General features: G+C 40.2%; 1 protein-coding gene across 4 annotated transcripts in view; it reads right to left on the bottom strand.

Annotated features, from left to right (window-relative positions):
- Positions 1–1,308: 1,308 nt before the first annotated feature.
- ranbp2 (RAN binding protein 2) overlaps positions 1,309–19,482 on the bottom strand; it is a 22,480-nt gene continuing 4,306 nt past the window's right edge. The window contains exons 7-29 of one of the 4 annotated variants that reach the window (XM_077002101.1): positions 19,147–19,342; positions 18,578–18,878; positions 18,063–18,241; positions 17,576–17,757; positions 17,296–17,419; positions 16,209–16,370; positions 15,980–16,117; positions 15,634–15,765; positions 15,338–15,541; positions 15,179–15,250; positions 14,708–14,849; positions 14,511–14,608; positions 10,026–14,385; positions 9,311–9,388; positions 6,540–6,683; positions 5,770–5,835; positions 5,314–5,510; positions 4,904–5,069; positions 4,499–4,597; positions 3,916–4,067; positions 3,080–3,353; positions 2,593–2,927; positions 1,309–2,265 (exon numbers count right to left, since the gene is read on the bottom strand). In XM_077002101.1, the coding sequence (XP_076858216.1) occupies positions 1,960–2,265; positions 2,593–2,927; positions 3,080–3,353; positions 3,916–4,067; positions 4,499–4,597; positions 4,904–5,069; positions 5,314–5,510; positions 5,770–5,835; positions 6,540–6,683; positions 9,311–9,388; positions 10,026–14,385; positions 14,511–14,608; positions 14,708–14,849; positions 15,179–15,250; positions 15,338–15,541; positions 15,634–15,765; positions 15,980–16,117; positions 16,209–16,370; positions 17,296–17,419; positions 17,576–17,757; positions 18,063–18,241; positions 18,578–18,878; positions 19,147–19,342 (8,107 nt within the window). In that variant the 3' untranslated portion in view covers positions 1,309–1,959. Of the gene's footprint in view, positions 2,266–2,592; positions 2,928–3,079; positions 3,354–3,915; positions 4,068–4,498; positions 4,598–4,903; positions 5,070–5,313; positions 5,511–5,769; positions 5,836–6,539; positions 6,684–9,310; positions 9,389–10,025; positions 14,386–14,510; positions 14,609–14,707; positions 14,850–15,178; positions 15,263–15,337; positions 15,542–15,633; positions 15,766–15,979; positions 16,118–16,208; positions 16,371–17,295; positions 17,420–17,575; positions 17,758–18,062; positions 18,262–18,577; positions 18,879–19,146; positions 19,343–19,482 lie in introns of those variants that run through there. The other 3 variants (XM_077002100.1, XM_077002103.1, XM_077002104.1) reach the window with 3 other exon arrangements.

Genomic DNA, 19,482 nt, shown 5'->3' with positions numbered 1-19,482 from the left:
TTCTCCTACTACAGTTAAGAGACTTGGTGACACTACTGTTAGTATTCCGGGTTTTGTTGTTTCTACCTCTGCTGAGGTAAGAAATCTCGGAGTCACGTTTGACTCTACGTTATCTATTGAGTCACACATTAAAAATACATGTAGGGCAGCCTTCTTCCACCTTAGGAGTATTTCTAGGATTCACCCTTTCCTTTCTTTTGCTGCTGCTGAGACCTTGATCCATGCGTTTGTCACATGCCGACTGGATTATCCCAATGCTCTGTTGTATGGCCTCCCTGCTGCAGTATGTGCAGAATTCAGCTGCGAGGGTGCTCACCCATAGAAGATCTTGGGAGCATATTACCCCGGTTCTGTGTCACCTTCACTGGCTTCCAGTGCAGTATCACATCCAGTACAAACTGCTCATGTTGGTTTTTAAATCCCTTCATGACCTTGCTCCTCCCTACTTAAGTAGGTTACTCCAGCCATACTCCCCGATGCGTACACTTAGATCGTCAAGCAAACACTTGCTTGTGGTTCCGCCCTATAAGTTGAGTTCCACTGGGAAAAGAGCATTCTGTGTTGCGGGTCCAATGCTGTGGAATGGGCTCCCTGATGCAATGCAGGCTTGTACATCTTTAGATCTTTTTAAAACAGGACATAAAACTTATCTTTTTAAATTAGCATATGGATGAGATTTTTGTTATATTGTATTTTTATGCATATTTATTTGTATATCTTATTTTTCTTGTGTTGTACAGTGTCCTTAGGTGTCCAGAAAGGCACTTTATAAATAAAATATTATTAAACGTAGTTTATATATTTTTTGCATCTATACATGGCAGCACATTACATCTGAGACAGCTGAATGATGTTCTCAAATGAAAAGGTTGCATTTAAATTCCCAAAATAGATAAGCATCATATTAGTTATTTTAGTGGTGCTTAAAGTAGCTACTGGCCCAGGTAGGCAGCTATAATTCCAGGAAGCACCTGATACTGAGCACTGGAAATGTTCCTCACATCCCACAACATAACCGGGTTCTCCATCTCAAAAGGCTGTTTATATTGGCCAAGCACGTGGGGTCCGTCCAAACAGGCAAAAGGGGGAAAATTCCATTCCTGCACTGACTGAAACTCACACTTCACTCCTGGTCACTGCCCCAGGAAAACATGCATGTGATTAGACAACTGCGAGGCAAGTGGTTCTCCAATTTCTCTCAAATGCAGAAATTTAAAACGAAGTTCCAGCAGCCTAATAATGTAATTGAAGACAGCAGTAACAGTCAGTAACTGCACGGTTCCATTTGTTTCAATTATAACAAAAGGAGAAGACGTGTCAATTTATTACATACCATATAAACGAACATCAACAGAATTCTTATTTTTGAGATTTTACATTATATAAACTGAATTTTTTGTTAGAGTTCAGCCTTTACTACTGACAAAACTGAGAAATGCAGCATTGTCCAATTTAAATCCCCACAAAACACTTAGAAAACTGATCAGAGAGAGGAGTGTGTCAGTCCAGTTCTGTACCATTCTAGCCACAAAGTCTTAATTTTACAAAACATGTATTTATTAGAACATGCAGAGCACTTATCCATGTAGAGTTATCAATTACAATGTTCAAGAACTACAGTGGACACGTGCCATGAAAACGGCCCTGTACGGCACGGTCAGCTGTACAAACTTTACATTAATTAAAGGAAACACACAGACAATTTAATCAATTAAAATGCATTTAGTATAGTCACGGAGCAGCAAACGTCTCAGTGTTACCACATACCAACAACAAAAAAGTTTATACTTCACAGCAAATACAAAGTAAAAGTTGGGTTCGTTTTTCTCCACTTTGGTCATCCTTCTGGTAGATGGCTTATACAGACATTGTACATGTTACATGTGGCCTTATACGTACGGAGTTCTCAGTCCTGACATGGGAAGGAGCACCACTCGCACACAAGATCACAGAATGGGACTACAGCTCACCACAATCCACCACTGTGATCTTTTTGCTTGGTTTACCACTTTTAGAACCCAGTCCTCCCATTTGTTTCACAACTTCCATTCCATCTCTGACGAAGCCAAAGGCCACATGCTTGAAATCTAAATGCTCCGCTTTCTTGAGGGTGATGAAAAATTGCGAGTTGTTGGTGTCTCTGCCACGATTGGCCATGGATAGCAGGCCTGCTCCAGTGTGTTTTATGTCGAAGTTTTCATCTTCAAATTTGCCTCCATAGATGGACTTTCCACCAGAGCCATCCTGTTCCGTTATATCACCACCCTAACACAAATTAAAACACAATTGTGACAAACATGATCAGTCTATTTAATAAAACACATTCACTTAATCTTATTAGATGCATCTTAAATAACCTATAAGCAAATATTATTTTAAGATATTTATATTGGGTAGCTTATTTTACACAAAACAAGATGGCTTTTTGTTCTGTTGTGTCTGAAACCTGATCTGGGTGAGTGTCGAAGAGGAGGCCACCAACAACATTAACTGAATGACAATGTGACATTCCAGCAGTGGGTGAAGCTCTGATATTCATGAGACAAACATTAGAGCAACTCTGATGTGATGCAAATGTAAATGTAAGCCTACCTGGCACATGAAGTCAGGGATAATCCTGTGGAAAACAGAACTGCGGTAGCCAAAGCCCTTCTCTCCAGTACACAAAGCTCTGAAATTTTCTGCAGTTTTAGGAACAATGTGAGCAAACAGCTCCATTGTGATCTTGCCCATAATCTCATTATCAGCGGCAACAGTGAAGAACACCAAGGGATTGCTTGGCTTCGAGAGTTCAGTGATTCTGGAAGGCTGGGAGAAGTCTTCTTGAGCCATACGACTCTGACAGTCGGTGAAGACCCTCTTGAAGGACTGTGCTAGATCTGGACTTTTGAATTTGGCAGCAAGCTGCTCTACATTCCCGTCTCCTCCTGGTTAAAACATGAAAAACCAAAGCAAGACACATGAGAGCAGAGCTGGTGCAGTAAAGTCTTGGGGCTTGAAGGTGGCACCATATCGATTATTGAAAGAAAGAAAAACAAAAAAAAAGTATCTGCTTGACGTTTCTGCTTTTGAGGTCTACCTGCATAGTCGTTAGCTGTCCAAACCAGGGCATTGGCAGAGGCGTTCATGGGTTTCAGTTCCATGGCTTTAGTGATGGTGTGGTTGGCACACACCTTTAACACCTGCTCACGTCTCATAAGCACACGGTAGAACTTTTTTGATGGATGGAAGAGGATCTTGATGTCACCAACACCACGCTCTTTCCACTGGTTCAAATCCCGGTCCCATCTATAAAGCTTTGCCCTCTCCTTGTAGAGAATCTCCTCATCCTCCTCACCAGACTTCACCATGACCTGGGAAGGGGTTTATTTATTGTAAAGAATTAACAATTTCCTCAAACTGACAATTTCAACACTCACATGATAATGCGTTTTGGAAATAAACCCTTCAAATATGTAAAGTTTACACAAGCTTTACACAGGCATAAAATATTAGTTATATAATTAAGCTCATGCTTTTTTGTCAAAGTGCATTAGCCTTTTCACAGAAGCCTTTCCAAGGCCATCATCATTCTGAATGAATTCATCCAAATAAAAGATTCTCAACACATGGTTCATTAATTAGAAAAAAATGCCTCTAGTCATGATGTAAATTTTACAGGATTTACATTTAATTTGATAATCTGATTTTTTCTAGCAGATATCATTTGATTCACAAACAAAATGTCATGGCTGATAACATTAAGAGTATTAACCACAACTGGATGTACAGCATTAAGCTAATTTTTGTCTCATCAGTTTTAATTTTGGCATTCGAGTTCTCCAACATGCATGCACCTAGACCATTAATGGTATTGCTGAATATTGTGTGACTGCAGAACATTCTGGAGTTCACCATATAGTCACTTAAACATACCTCTGGCAGTGAAACAATAGGATCGAAGTGAATGTCTGTATTGTTAGAATCATCGTCACTGTCACGTTCCTCCTCTTCGTCATTGTGGGAAACTGGTATAGAGTTGCCACCGAATACCACTGCCCCCGCATTGGCCCAGGAGAAGTTAGCATCTACAAAAGCCACAACCCCACCCCCCGTCAACACACACACACATGCTCATTAGTGCAGGTACTAGGACCATTTTGCCCCTCCTTCTAAAGCAGGGGTTTACAAATTGTTGTACAACTGTTCACAACAATTCAGACAAAGCTGCAGTTTGTGAACCACTGTGTGTGTGTGTGCGCGCGCGACTGGGGTATATGGATATTTATGGATATCGACTTTTGCAAACTAATTAATTTGCATTTATTTAATGTCTTGATATTTGCACTAAATTCATTATTCATTCAGGTCCCCAAATCATCTGAAAATAAATTTCCAAAATATTTTTCAGTAGTTAAATTGGATAACATATTGCTGACCACAGATCACAACTTATCCGATTACATTCTTCCCCTTCAAAGAAAATTACAGGACAGGTCTCCAAATCAAAAGTACCAACCTTTTTCCCCAAAAGCAAATTCTTCAGAATTATGTATCTGTGCCAAATCTGCAAATGAAAATCCACCTAGAGAGCTGAATCCAAAAGGAGCAGGAGTGTCTGGGGGGGCAAAGACAAATGTTCAAGACATCAGAACAGGGGCACATCAGAGCAGGAAGGGAGGAGAAGGGAAGAGGGGAGGAGAGAGGGGAGGATAGAACGAGAAGGGAGGGGCAGGGGAGCTGGATTCAGAGCTTCAGAAGTAGAGCAGAGCAAGAGTTTACAATATTATAACATGATAGTCTACAAAATATTTCAAAATACAAAAAAAGTTAATATTCAGATTTATCTCACCCTGACTATAATGTTTAGTTTCTCATTTACAAAGATTATAATGTGTAGAAAGGACTGTGAAAGCAGGTTTACTTTGACTGGCATTTAGATCAGCTGTTGCTTCAGTTTCATGGCTTTTAGTGGAGAGATCAACGGGACATCCATCATCAGCAGCAGTGGGGCCATCTGAGAACCCTTCACCGGTTTCTGTACCGGCATCACTGTTCTGAACACATCCGTCACCAGAGAAGGAATCCGTCTGGAGGATCAAGTTAAAACGGCAACATTAGTGGATTTTTACCATCCAGAGAGCAGCAGCCTCAATTTCTAGGTTCCGCTGAACTGACATTCGACTTTGTCCGTCGTGGCTGGGCTCCAAGACTATTAGTGTGATTATGGGTATGGGAAATTTGATGGGGTGGGTTTGTTGAAGTATTTGGTGTAATTTGGTGTACTTTGGCTTGCTGATGATACGAAACATTCGTTTGACTGTTTCCTCTCACCTGAGCTTGCTGGACCTTTCGAAGCTCCATTCCAAAGTCCTCTGGAGCTTCAGGCTCAGTGTCTGTATCACTCCCCACGCCACAAAAGAATGTGGGCGGGAGCAGAAGCATCTTGGCCTTTCTCTCCTCCTCCAAGGTGGGCTTCTTTTCCCAGATCACCACACACTCTGAGTCTTTTGCATTCCCACTGGTTTTACCTTTGAGCAGCAATGTTTAAAAATGTAAAAGAGCACAATAAAGACCTCGCATCTCTGAGCCAAACAGCACTGAAATAAATGAAGATGCTATAATGAAGAAAGTACTTAGGATTATTTGATCACGTTTAAAATATGGCCAAATGTTACTGGTTTATCATTCTTTATTCTGTTCCCTTCCCTTAACTGCAACTGGTTTAAAATGAACAAATAATAAAAAAAGGTCACAAGGACACCAAATCACTGAATTAAGACCGCTTACCAGAGGCGCCAGAATCAGGGTACAGTTTTCCTTTCAGATTTTTAACTGCAGTTTCATAATCTTCATCTGCATGACACAAGCGCATTAAGAAACATGAATAATAAACCATTAAGGAGTTCAGAGTTCATTAGTAAACAAATGTGTTTTGATGACAAAGCAGTTTCTACAAAGCCATAAATTACAGCAGCATTATGTCTAAATATCTAGTTAGGACAAAACTAGAGTGCTCAATGAACTAATCTAAGTTATAATCATTAACTACCGAATATCATCTGTAGCTTCTTTATGTGTGTGCAAACGAGGGGACTTGGATTCTGTCGGGGAGTCAGAATTTGGCACAACACGTGTTGGTTTGAAAAAATTCCTCCATCGTGCCTGCTGCTTGCATGTGCTAAATGAAAATGCACTTTCTTCTTTGATTTACAACTTTGACCTACCACCCATTAACTTTCTGCTCCGCCCACTGATGGTTGAAGAAAAAAACATAAAACCGCATCTCAATATAAGCCACATGATGGGAAAAAGTATATATAGTCTGGAAAATACGGCAAGTTACTTTATCAAAACCCACATTTTGCACATTTTAAGGAGTTGATCCTGACAGGAATAATCAGATTAAATGACTTTTCATGCCACATCTTCAATCTTAACTGCTCATCATCAAAATAATCATAAAGAACTCTTGCTTAATCATTTACTGAACTCAACAATGGTTTAGAAAAATCACACAAATTCAGCATGGAGTAAGTAAAGCAGCGAGGCCTCCTCACCATCATTCCCATCGCTGACATATCCTGGCTCCTCTTTGTAAAGGAAAAACGTGGGTGGCAGCATCAGGCGTTGGGCGAGCTCCTGCAGCCGCTCGCTCGCCACTCGCTCGTACACGATTTCAACATCAGGGTCTCGCCGGTCACCTGCACACCACACATCCTGCTCAGTCTGGGAAGGAACTTAAGTGGTGGAAATAATTCAATTAACATATTTAAGAAATGAGTGTTCCTAAAAATGCAAGACAGCAACACACTAAAACCATTAAGATAAAACCCCACCCCGTAACACTTTCCTTGACAGGTACAACACTCAATAGATGGGGTGTGTTCTTGTTATCAAACTTTTATAATAAACTGCTATATTGTTAATATAATAAACAGTGAAATGAGTATACATATCTGGTACAATCATATGAGATTATTAGAGACGGCTGTCCATTTTTCACTTCCTGATTTACTTTGCTGACTTGATAAAGAAAATTTTATTGCTCAGTTGTCTTCACGTTAGTCTCTAGTAGTTACCAATTCCCGACTAGTATGTAAATCTCGAATACACTAGTCCAATCAAATGGAGAGCAAGCACGAGTCATGGGCACTACATTATGATAGGACCACAAAGTGGCTAGTTATGCCACTCAGAAGCTCACATCACAGTGCTTACGCTAAACCAGCTCACATACAACAATTGTAATTGTACAATTATATAAAGTTAGTTGCTATGAAGATATTTTATATAGTATAATATCCATTATATATGTATCCATTATATAAGTATATGGTTATAGCATTTGATTTTATTTGCACAATTATAAGACATCCTTGTGCTGTATTTCGAGTTTAAGGTCCGTGTCCAACACTGATGCAATCACTTACATGACAATGTGAGATCACCAACCTCTCCACTTGTCATCAACATGCAGAAATATAAATATATAGCTACACACAAATGTAGTACTACATGAATGACAGTGGACATGTAAGCTGGTTACCATGTAGTTTAAACAGGTTTCCATTTTTGAACAACTGCAAATTCTTCAGAATTGTTGGTACATTGTGCACATTTTCATTCAGAACTCCGTTACCATAACAGTGCACATATAGCCAACCCTTCTCTCCTTAGCAGGGCACAATTGCCCACAATAATCATTCACATTTGAAACTATGCAATTAATTTAGATTATAAATTAAAAACAAGTGAACAGGACAGGATTCTCTTCCTACTGCTAGACATCATATTATAATGCATATAGTGCATAATAATGCACATTATAATGCATTTAGCGCCTCACTGTCTTACTGTATCGCTTGTCAAAATGTCAAGTTATTTAATAAAAGTTATTTTCATAATTGCATTATCTACTCCATTTATTTTCTATTCAAGTCAAAAGGGTTCTATTCATGTTTAGCAAAGTTCTCATCTCATTGTAATGTCAAGTAAGTGTTACCATTTTGTAATGGACACCAAAAACAAAACATTAAAACCAGCATACATTTTAATTATTACAACACACAACAACGCATGCAAAAATCGTCCATGCACTCCACCAGGAAGTCTACAATTCCTCACACGCTGGCCTAAAGCCCCACTAAGGAACATTTGTCCATTTGCTGCATTTGATTTTTCAGTGCAGACCATGTGAAAAGGTGGTCTAAAAGGTCCAGAAGACTGGATCTGAGGGGTTCAAATAGATTTCAGAAAGGCTTTGTGCCAGTTAGAAAAGCATCACTCAAACAAAAGCAAACCAAACCACAACCAAACCAAAATAACACAAGGACATTTGGAAACATGGGAACATTAATGAATATTTCCACATTAATGTAAGCATAAAACCAGCAGCGTTTGTTCCAGGTCAAGCTCAATAAGGTCAGTATTTGTGCAAATGTGACAATGCTCCTCCAGATGTGCACAAACGTGATTTTAGTAAAATATGTTTGTGATTCCAGCCAAGGGACTATTTTTTTTCCATTACTTTCAGTTTTGGGTATACTAGTGTAAGTCTGTGGACCTCCGACACAACCACTGAGCCATTATTATTAAGGTGCATATTATCTGCCAAATGCATCCGGCCAATGTTGAGATGTGTTACTGCTCAGTGAATCATTGCCATATGTGCAATGCCACTTCATCAAAAGTAGCATACAGTGCAGGCTGGTAGAAGTCAATTAAAACATCCTGATTGTTGCCACCATTGTTTCGCCTTAAAGCCCCAGAGATTGCAGTTGGTTTATCTATTTCTTAGACAGTTACGAGTAACAGTACAAACAATTAACAACTCTGTGGTTCAAAATGTTGATAACAAGGAAGCAAACAGCTTAGACCAATAGTTTCACTAAAATTAATAAACAAAATAAGGTTCAGCGACCTGCTAGAAGTTAATCACTTGGGACCCATTGTTCATATCATATCTGAAATATTAATTTATACCTAAATAAAAATCACTGAATAATGTGAATGGCTTTGGTTGATCCATCAGAAAGACAGACAGGTGTGCAGAATTAGTCATTTGGCATTCTAATTCTCTCCTTGCTATATTGCTAGCTGGCTTTGTTGGTACATGACCATAATCATGTCCGAATAATCCGAATTGTCAATATTACAATAGTTTAAAACACAGAACAAGCAACATATTTAGGAAGTAGTTTTACTTCAGAAGCATGCAGGTTAGGGTTTCTGCTTGCACTAATGCTCTGGTAATGTTATCCTTCAGCCAGGGTTAAGCACGTCAGCACAGCGCCCCGTGCGCCACAGAACACACAGTGTGACAAAATACCTGGAGGTTCAAATTGGGTTGCTGATGTGCACGTCCAAAAAGCCATAGGGTTATCTTTAAATAGCCTAAAATCCAAGCCTAAAACACAACGGTTGGGGAGTGAGAGGGTATACGCGCAACTTGATTTGGCGGCCACACAGTCCAGAGAGAAAAAAGAAAAAGGAAAAAAAAAAAGTACTCGCTCACAAAAAAGCTTACAGAACATTCTCAAGTAATAAAGGAACGCCACAGAAAGCAACTGAAAGCAACTTGATATTACCCTTTGTAGCAATAGTAAAAACACCATAATACTGACATCCAAGATCAGTAATTCGTTTGCCAAATACTGAAAAAATACATAATGCACTTGTGCAAAAGGAACTAATGTGAATGGTTGCTGCGCTAATTTTACTTCAATTGGTCATCTTGACTTTTTAAGAAAGCAATTTTGAATGCAAAAATGTTTTAGATATAAAAGTGGTAAGAAACTAGCAGTAAATGCAGTAAATCCCTATTCATCACCAGCACAACATAAATCTGAATTTTAGATGTGTGGACAAAACAAGAGCAAGAGTCAAGACGTCTTCTTGAGTCAGAAGATGTCTGACTCCATCTACATTCATTCAAAAAGTTAATTTGGGGAAATCCCACCCAAAACAAAACACCTCCCCCCCAGCAGAGGAAAACCTCTGGTTTCACCAGACTAAATTGGGGACTAAAGCCTATAATCTCTCACCTTTTTCTGGCAGTTTGAATGGAATTGCAGTTGAGTTTGATCCTCTTCCCAATGTTTTCGCGTCTGAACTGCTTGATGTTGTGTCTCGGAACCCTGCTGCGGCTCTAGGAGATCTCTCTGTGGAGGATACTGGGCTTCCAAAGATTTTCTGTACTGACTCCGTTCCAAAAACAAACTTGGGGGGAGAGACCAACGCTTTAGAAGTGCTTTCTGGACTGTGAGTTGGTATACTTTCTCCACAAGGTGCATGGCTGCTTTTAGGTTCTTCTGTCTTTTCTCTTGTGGTTTCCTCTAGAACAGAAATTGCAGCTTTACCACAAAGGGTCTTTTCTGATCTCAACTCTGCCCCAGGGGAACCGGCTACCAGCAGGATTTTCTTTTCCTGGGCATCCTTGGCTTTGTCAAAACATTCTTTGAAGGAATCTGCAGTCTCTTGCAGCTTGAATCGCACAGCCAACTGCTCCACCTTTCCTTCTCCTTCAGCAAAATCATGAGCACTCCAGATCCATGCTTTTTCTTTCATCATCTCAAGGTTCATATTTGAAATTATCCAGTGGTTTGCACACAATTTGAGGACCTGGTCTCGTCTCATCACAAGCCTTGTGCGTTTAGTGTCATAGTTTTGTAAAATTTTGAGGTCTCCTATACCCCTCTCTTTCCACTGACCAAGGTCTTTATCATACCGATACAACTTTGCTCTGTGACTGAACACTACCTGCTCATTCTCTTCACCAGTTGAAAGCTTAACAAGGTCAGGCATGGGCACAACTGGCTCAAAGAACTGGCTGTCCCTTTCCTCTTCCTGAGTCGTTTCTTGCTCATCGTCTGTGCCGACAGAAGACCTGCTCTGGTTTAGCTTAGCTGGGGATTTTGATGGACTGAGAACAGGCTTAAAACTGAAACTAAAGCCAGTAGATGATTCTCCAAAACGGAACAAGTTTTTTTGTAGTGGACTGCTAGCCAGTGGAGAGGCATAAATAGATGTATTTGTACTTTCATCATGAACTTCTTCTTGGAAATCGTAATTGTCCCATTCTAAAGTGGGTCCCATGCTCTCAGAATGTGATTTGATTGGGAGTTCAGAGATGTCACTTACAGCTGTAGCAACACTTTCATTATCCTTGCCTATAATTCCATCAAAAGTCAGAAAAGATTTGAGATCTTTGAGACCAGATTTCATCTCCTCAGCTTTCTGTATTAGATGTGCAGTTCTATCAGAATTTGCAAGCTTGTGAGGAGTCTGTAGAGGAATGTCCAAAAGAAGTCGCTGACATTCCTCAAACTTCTGCTTGAACTCTTCTGCAAGTTCTGGGGTTTTGAACTTGGCAGCTAACTGTTCCAGCCTGGCATCTCCATCAGTAAAGTCATTTGCTATCCACATCCATGCACGATCTGATCCAGACAGGGGCTTTAAGTTCATAGTGGTAGTGATCCAGTGATTAGCACATACTTTCAAAACTTGCTCTCTCCTCATAAGAACTCTAAGTCTTCCATTTTCATTATTTTTAAGAATTTTAAGGTTTCCAACTCCTCGTTCTTTCCACTGGAGCGTTTCTCCATCAAATCTGAAGAGTTTCACACGGTGTGTATACAGACACTGCTCATCTTCTTCCCCAGTAACAAGATCAACTCTCTCAGGCATCTTAACCACTGGTTCAAACTGAATATCATCATTTTCTTCAGTTTTGTACATCTCCTCCTCCTGATTCGCAGGGGTGTCTGTCTTTAGACTTTGAAACGACGTGAAAAGTTGTTCCCCCGCTCTTGCAAAACCTTTGAAAGTTGGATCATTCTTGACAAACTGAAAGTCGCTTTTTTGTGAAGACTTAGCCAGGTCTGCAAAACTCAAGGTGTTAACCTTCCCAATAAGAAGGGGATTGTCATCATTACTAGTCTTCCCCATTGACGGAACAGAAGTGGAAGATGCTACTTTTTCTTTCTCTCTGTGTTGTTCAGCAATGTTTTTCAAAAACACTGAGGCAGATCCACTTTGTACTTGACCTTCTTCTGGTTTTGGTTCTGATACTGTATGACCAAACTGAAATCCACCGGCAGGTACTGGCATTGAAAAGGGATCATTTTTACAGCTGGAAGATGTCTCACCCTGAGTTGCAGAGGACTCAAACATAAATGTTGATGGTTCTTTTTTATTTTGACCAAACTTAAAAGTACTATCTGAATCAAATGTGGCTTTAAAACCTGTAGGAACAGGCTGGTTAAATACACTACCAAAACCAAAGGTTGTGGCATTTGAACTTTTTGGATTTGAACAAGGTGCCTGGCAAGACACACAATGACTGGACGTGCCTTCATTTCTTACCAGACACGTATCACAGTCCCACTGGCCATTTTTCTTGACAAACGCATCCAAGCCACTCAGAGGTAACTGACCTTTTGCCCCGGCACATGGGGCTTCACAAGAAATACATTTTGTGGCTGTTGCCTCATTTCTGACTAAACAGGTATTGCAATCCCATTGTCCCTCTTTTTTGGCAAACTGATCAAATCCAGTTTTAAAGAAAGCTAGACTCTGTGATGACTTGACAGTTTCTGGTGCTATAACAGTTTTGCTTAATGGATTTGATGTTTGACATGCAACACAACTGCTTGCAGATGCCTCGTTCCTGACTGAACACGTGGCACAATCCCACTGTCCTGGTTTCTTAGCAAACTGAGAGACAAAACTAGACCCAACTGATGGCGCAACATTTGAAGTGCTGCTTACTACTTGTACTGAAGTATTTCCTGGTGACGCAGAGTTGTCTAATGAAGGTTCCCACTGGGCAACCTTTTTGTCACACTGATTGGTTGGAGGAACTGGTGACTGTGTTCCAAACTTGAATGAAAATGGAATCTGAGCTCCAAATGGCTTCATGCTAGCATCAGCACATACACCCTTAGAACTTTCACTAATTCCAAAAGTAAACTTCCCTGTAGAGGGGGTCACAGCAGAAGTGCTTCTGAAGCGCTCTGCTGGTTTAGCTTCAGTTTGAGCAAGATCATATGGACTGGGACTGTTACAAGCAACACATGTCTTGGTAGATGGGCCATTTCTTACCAAACAGACATCACATTCCCATTCACCTTCCTTCATAGCAAACTGCGTTTTTAAATCCATTTTTTTGTTTGCTTGGCCAGCAGTAGATGGTTTGGAGTCCTTTTCATTCTGTTGACCTTGTATTTGCAGAGACTTAATAATAGCTCTCTGAACCTCCTCAAATTTTAGTTTGAATAATGCCGCTTCATCCGCAGTTTTAAAACGAATGGCCAGCTGTTCATTCTTTGGCATCTCATCTGCGTAGTCGATAGCATGCCATACCCACGATTTATCAGACCCAGCATTTGGTTTCAAAACCATATCTGGAGTTATGTAATGATTTGCACAGATTTTCAAGACTTGCTCTCTCCTCATCAACAAGCGAAACTTGCCTGAAGTTTTGTGTTTCAGGATCTTGATGCTCCCAATGCCTCGTTCCTTCCATTCTTTTGTTTCCGCCTCAAATCTGAACAGTTTTGCCCTATTACAGTACATCTCCTCTTCCTCCTCTTCACCAGTTTTTACATCCACCTTGTCAGGCAATGGTACAATGGGCTCAAAATGGGGTCCATCCTCATCCTCTTCAACATGGGTGCTGTCATCACTTTCCTCACATTTCTCCTTCTCCTCTGCGTTTCCTGTCCTAGGTACTGTAAAGCCAAATGCTTGGTCAGATTTTCCAAAAAGATTTGTTTTGCTCGGGACACCATCAGTAAATGAAAATCCTGAAGTAGGTTTAGTGCCAAAAGTGAAGACACTACTGTGGCTGGGAGTCTGGTCTTGCTTCTGAAGGTTCAAAGCTGAAAGTCCTTCAGTTCTAGGTGGAATATCTGAAGTCAGAAGCCCCAGAAGGCTCTCACTGTTATTTTTCCCCTGCGTTGATGAGAAGGTAAAGTCACCATCATTTGATTTGAAGTTTGAATTGAACTTAAAGGCAGCTGATGGGGTGGTCTGGGCTGCACATGTAGTGCCAAAAACAGCCTTTGGAGTTTCAGCAGGAAGTTGCTGTCCAAAGGTCATCTTCAAGTCAACAGACTTGCCTTCACCGCTCTTAAAGGGCGGTACAGGTATGACGGGTGGCTTAGTGAAGTAGCCTGGCTCTGGCAGTGAGGGATTGGTAGAAGGCTGGGAAACATTATGACTGCAATATTCTTCACTGTAGGGGGAAAGTAAGGCTGTGACCGGTGACTCAAACCTAAGCGGAGTACCAAAGACCTGGTCTTGAGGATAAACGCATGTGTTTTGAAGAGGTGGGGTGTGTGCTGGCTGCTGGTAGGCATACATATGCTGCTGAGGGAGACGGTTCATTCCATAGACTGGAGCCTTTGTGGGATCAGAAGGGGGAAAATCATTAAATCAAGCATTCTGAAACAGGTTATATCACAAGTGATACAACACAAGAGAGCATATATATAAAATATTATTATATATTCCACATGGCTGTGTACCTTTGTAGGGGTTACATTATTAGCAGCAGTGCGTAGAAGATACTGGGAATTATACGCAGGGGACTGATTGTAGTAGACTGACGGACCTGTGGTAGCAACTGACAGGCAAATAAAAATAAATATGTCAAATAAATGACGGGCAAATAAAAATAGTGTCAGAAAAATCACACTAAGTTATAAGTCATAGTAACACTAACCTGTAAGTGGCACTCCATGGAATGGTTGTGCAGCTGAAAATGGTTCCTGAAGGGCTTCTCCTGGATAACCCGCATACACATTCCTGTGATAATGGGACTCTGTGCCATCTGATGCATTTTGCCTCAGGTCATGTACCTCATTCTGTAAGACAACAATACAAAAAGCCTGGTGTACACCCACTGCCCCATACCATTTAACGTTACCAATCCAAAAGGCCTGGTGTACACCCATGACCTAACACATTTAAGGTGTTAACTCTGAACTAAAAATCTTAGCTTGGAGTTTTTTTTTTTTACATGCACAAAAAAACCTACACAGCCAGTAAAACTAGTTCTTCAGTCATCACACTATGAGTAAATATTAATAGTCAATGATGCAATAATGATGATCTCCTATCTTACACTCTGGCACTGTGTCAAAGTTCCAAGTGTTTAAATGAATGCTCTACAAGAACATGGATGTAAACTGACCTTCAATGCCTCAACCTTCTGACAGAGCACTTGCAAAATTGACTTCTGATCTTCTGCCCAAAGTGGGGCTGTCTTTGGAGAAAACTAAAAATAAAATAAGCATATTACAATTTATACAAACGCACGTTGTGAAAATATAAGAGTAAAACCTTTAACTACCACTGGTCTCTTGGATGGTGAGAGTGCACTTGTGGCTGGGGATGACATTTTTTGAAGACCAGCCATGTCTGTTTCCATTGGTGGTCTTGGGCTAGATGTTATTGGATGACCTCCATCAATTTGGTTCATATCCTCTCTGTTTTCACCAAGTTGCTGATTGACATCATCAAGTAAATCTAGAATTTCTTCCATTGACACAGGTAGCTGAAATAAAATGTAAATACCAAGATTCATTTTTTGTAGTTTAATGTTGTCAAGAACACCAAAGACAGATGGTGATTAGCTTCAAGTCAGACCTTCTCCAAGTCGTGTGCATTGGCATGTTGGATCTTTGTTAAGTATTTCCTGAACTGCTGGAGAAAGTTGATGCACATATCTTGAGTTTCTTCAACACCACTCCCTGCCTCCTCAGAAAGTCTCTGATAGATCTTGGATAAACAAGAGAGGGAAAATTTTATAGATTCATTAATTAAATAAGGATGAAATGATTGTTTGGCAACAGCACGCCGAAGAGAATACAAAAATAATGATCCATTTATCAAACAATAGATAGATAATCTCACTTCTATTCTTAGCAATAATAGCAATAATCTGCTATATTACGGTAATATGCACTTCATACTGGATAAAAAGGTAAATTACCCGAGCAAGATGCCAATAGGAGGAGGCACAATCGAGTTTTTCAAGCTTTACGATGGCTTGTTCAGTTTTGCCCTCAATGTCAAGGAGAGTAGCAAAACCCATTGTGGCCTCCTCTTCAAGGCCTTTGACCTCAGATGCCTAATATTAAGAGAACAAACAATATTACCAAATTATATTCATGTAAAGACCATACTTTAAAGTCAAATAAATGAATCTGTGGCCCCCATACCTTTATGTCTTTACTCCTAAAGTGCATGAACAACGGATCAAGAGGTTCTGCAATAGATCTTCTTTTCTCGATTTTCTCAAGCAAGGGGAGCACAACATTCCAGTAATGGACACTGCGGCCAACATACTCTTTCTGGTCATAGTAGGAGTTGACTCCATGTCCCTGTAGTGATGAAACATCAGATTCTCTCATGCATTCAGCAGCTGGTCAAAAACACAGACTAGTATGCAAGATTTAACCAGCAGAGTTAGTTTTTTTATGTGACCATTTGCAGCAATAAGATATTGATTTAGCTAGTCATGCTAATGGGTTAGCGTAAAAGTAGCAAACATTCATTGAATTCCACCGATTTTAGGTTAGACCTTCATGGTTTTCTTGATGCAAGTCAAAAACTACATGGGAATTAGCAGGATCCAAAAAACCAGTTTGGCTGCTTGTAATGTTAGATAAATTAAAAGTGTTTTGAAATATGATGTTTTTGTTAGCTGAGCTAGCATTAATCACTGCCGCTGTAGTAACAACACAAGCTCTTGGACAACTTCTGGTTTTCTTGTATAATGTGCAAGAGATCCATGTTAAAAAGATCAGGATCAGAAAGAGGGACTGCATCATGGTCTACTGTTGGACAATGCAGGCAGACTGGAGTCATGGAGGTTAAAGAAGTAGGCCAAGCCATGTTTGTATTCATCAAACACAAGAAAAACAAAATGTGATTCTTACATTACTACAGTAATGACAAATTGGAAAATTAGACATTTCTGAACGTCTTTATCTATCGAAAAAGTCTTCAGGTAAGCTGATCTTGAAAAAGAGAACCAGATGGGTTCATAAAAATATGTATACTACGAGTATAGAGAGAAAGATTTGAAGTAAATGCTGCCCATGCATTACAGCATTTGTTCAGTGAACCGAGAGGATTTAATTAACCATTATCAGGCAGCTTTTTAGCTGTGAAATAAAATAGCTATTTATTCTTCAACTTTACAAAAATGTTTTGGACCTTAAAACAATTAGTGCATAAAAGATAAGCAATAAGACAGCCTTGTACAACCCTCCAATATAAATAAGTAAATAAACACTCACTCACCATTATGCCGAGATGCTTGGCCCAATAGATGAGCAGCGCTGGCTGAACACCATGTTTCTCTCTTGCACGCAGAGTGCTCAGGCCATGTTGAACAATCATGCGCAGTTTAGCTGACATATTAGGTCTACAGAAAACAGCCAAACAGCCAACCACCACATCACATTTTGAGGCATCATAAACAAGAGTACTGAGAGTTTGTAAAGGCCTTCATTCTAATCCCAAAACCCTTATCATCGTACAACTTGTTTTTTGTACAGACAGTGGACTGTGACCAACTCACGCTGCTCTTTTATGAATAAGACTGTAGACTGCATCCCACCACTCCCTCTGCCTCTCAGAAGACAAGAGTTTCATGAGCTGCAAGGGCAAACATCTGGGCTCATGCAGTCTCGAGTTAGCAGAAATCTTCTCAGTCTCTTGTAGCTGAGTGTGGCTTGTGAATATAACACCACATAAAAAGACCTGAAACATAATTAATTCTCTCAGTAAGACACTTGAGACATTTGAGTAACATCAGCATACTATACCATTTTATAATTTAACTTTATTCTTATACTTTGTATTTTAATGTACATTTATACCCTAACTTCCTTTTTTAACCCTGTGTACTATATCTATCTGCTACTGGATGTCAAGAATTTCCCTCTGGGATCTATAAAGTATCTATCTATCTACAGTGTAAACCATCAGACATTTACTTAGAAACATGTACAGAATACTTAGATTTAAAGAACACCAATTGTCATTTACTAGTCAACACTCTTCACCTCAAGATCAAGCAGACAGATTGACTCTGGAGCATTGGTGTCCAGTTTGAAGGTCTCCAAAGTGAGCCGAGGGAAGAGCTGTATAAGCCAGTCCTTCAGGGCAGGTCTCTGGCCCAACATGGACCACTGTAAGCCCAGCCATGTTAGATGTTGCAAATCCCCGCAGTGCATGATTGACCCTAAGAACACAAGATCGACCCTAAGAACACAAGGGAACATGCTCCTGATCCCACTTCTACAGTTGCACACTTTAAATACTATCTGTATGATATCAAGAACTGGTGTTACATGCCTGTCATTTTGCTTGGGGAACTGCAGTGTTAAAATTGTATGCAACAGCCAAAAAGAGGTATGGGAAGTCTATGAAATTATATTTTGAAAATGACGTACACATCTATATGAAAAACACACTTAAATTATATTTTATGGGATGCCCTCTCAAGGTTATGCTACCTTGTACATGTATACCACATTTGTCATTGGTTACTCTGTAATCTGGCTCATACGTCTCTTACCACTGTCCCACTTGGCAAGTTCTTTCATGTCTGGTGTCTGTGCTCTGATGCCAGAGATGTCATCATTTCCAATAAACGAAAGGCTGGTGGAGGTTTGCGTATTGAAGAGCATCTCAAACAGGCTGGCCTGCCCACTCCTGTTTCCAAACACCTCCACGACCTCCTTCACAAAGGGCACCGTATCATGGTTCAGATTTACCAGCATGTGGCCTGCTTGGCTTTGTCGATAACATGCTAAAGCCTCCAAAGGCTTCGGCGACACCTGGTCTCCTTTCTCAGGTTTTGTCTTTGGTCTGGGAACCTACAGGGAGCAACAGAACCATTAAGACAACCATTAAGACGGTTGTGGAAATCACAGCTACTCTGCAACACTTGCTATTTTACACCAATAATCTACAGATATGTGGATCTGCCAAGACTAGCTATTCTGTCTTGATTATGGGCCTAGATTGTATGATATTTCAATAACACTTTATACAAGAATAATGTTTTACTGTTTCTAGGCAGAAACTGCTGGTTTGCTCTGAACACCAAAAACTACCACAAGTAAAGGCACAAGCAAGTCTTACCTGGTAAGCCAGAATGTAGCAGAGTGCTGCCAGATCAACAACAGCTCTCCACTGTTGCTGCTTCTCCAGGGCCATCTTCAGCAGGAGCATCCCAGCACACATGTACAGGTGAGCTCGCATTTCTGTGAACACCTCCAAGAACTCACCAGCAGCGTTTGTGGCAGTGTTTTTTAATGACTGCATAGTTTGGTCAAATCTAGAATCACAATTTAATCCATGATGTTAAAATTGTAATAACGTATCTACAGTGTTTTTGTACATAAAAAGGTACAAATGAATAGATGATTACTGTTGCCTTAACCCCGTGATGCAGGTATGTATGGTTGTGGGATTATT

This window comes from Brachyhypopomus gauderio, chromosome 4, assembly GCF_052324685.1.
Source record: "Brachyhypopomus gauderio isolate BG-103 chromosome 4, BGAUD_0.2, whole genome shotgun sequence".
Lineage (NCBI taxonomy): Eukaryota > Metazoa > Chordata > Actinopteri > Gymnotiformes > Hypopomidae > Brachyhypopomus > Brachyhypopomus gauderio.
This window is presented reverse-complemented; position numbering and strand designations above follow the sequence as displayed.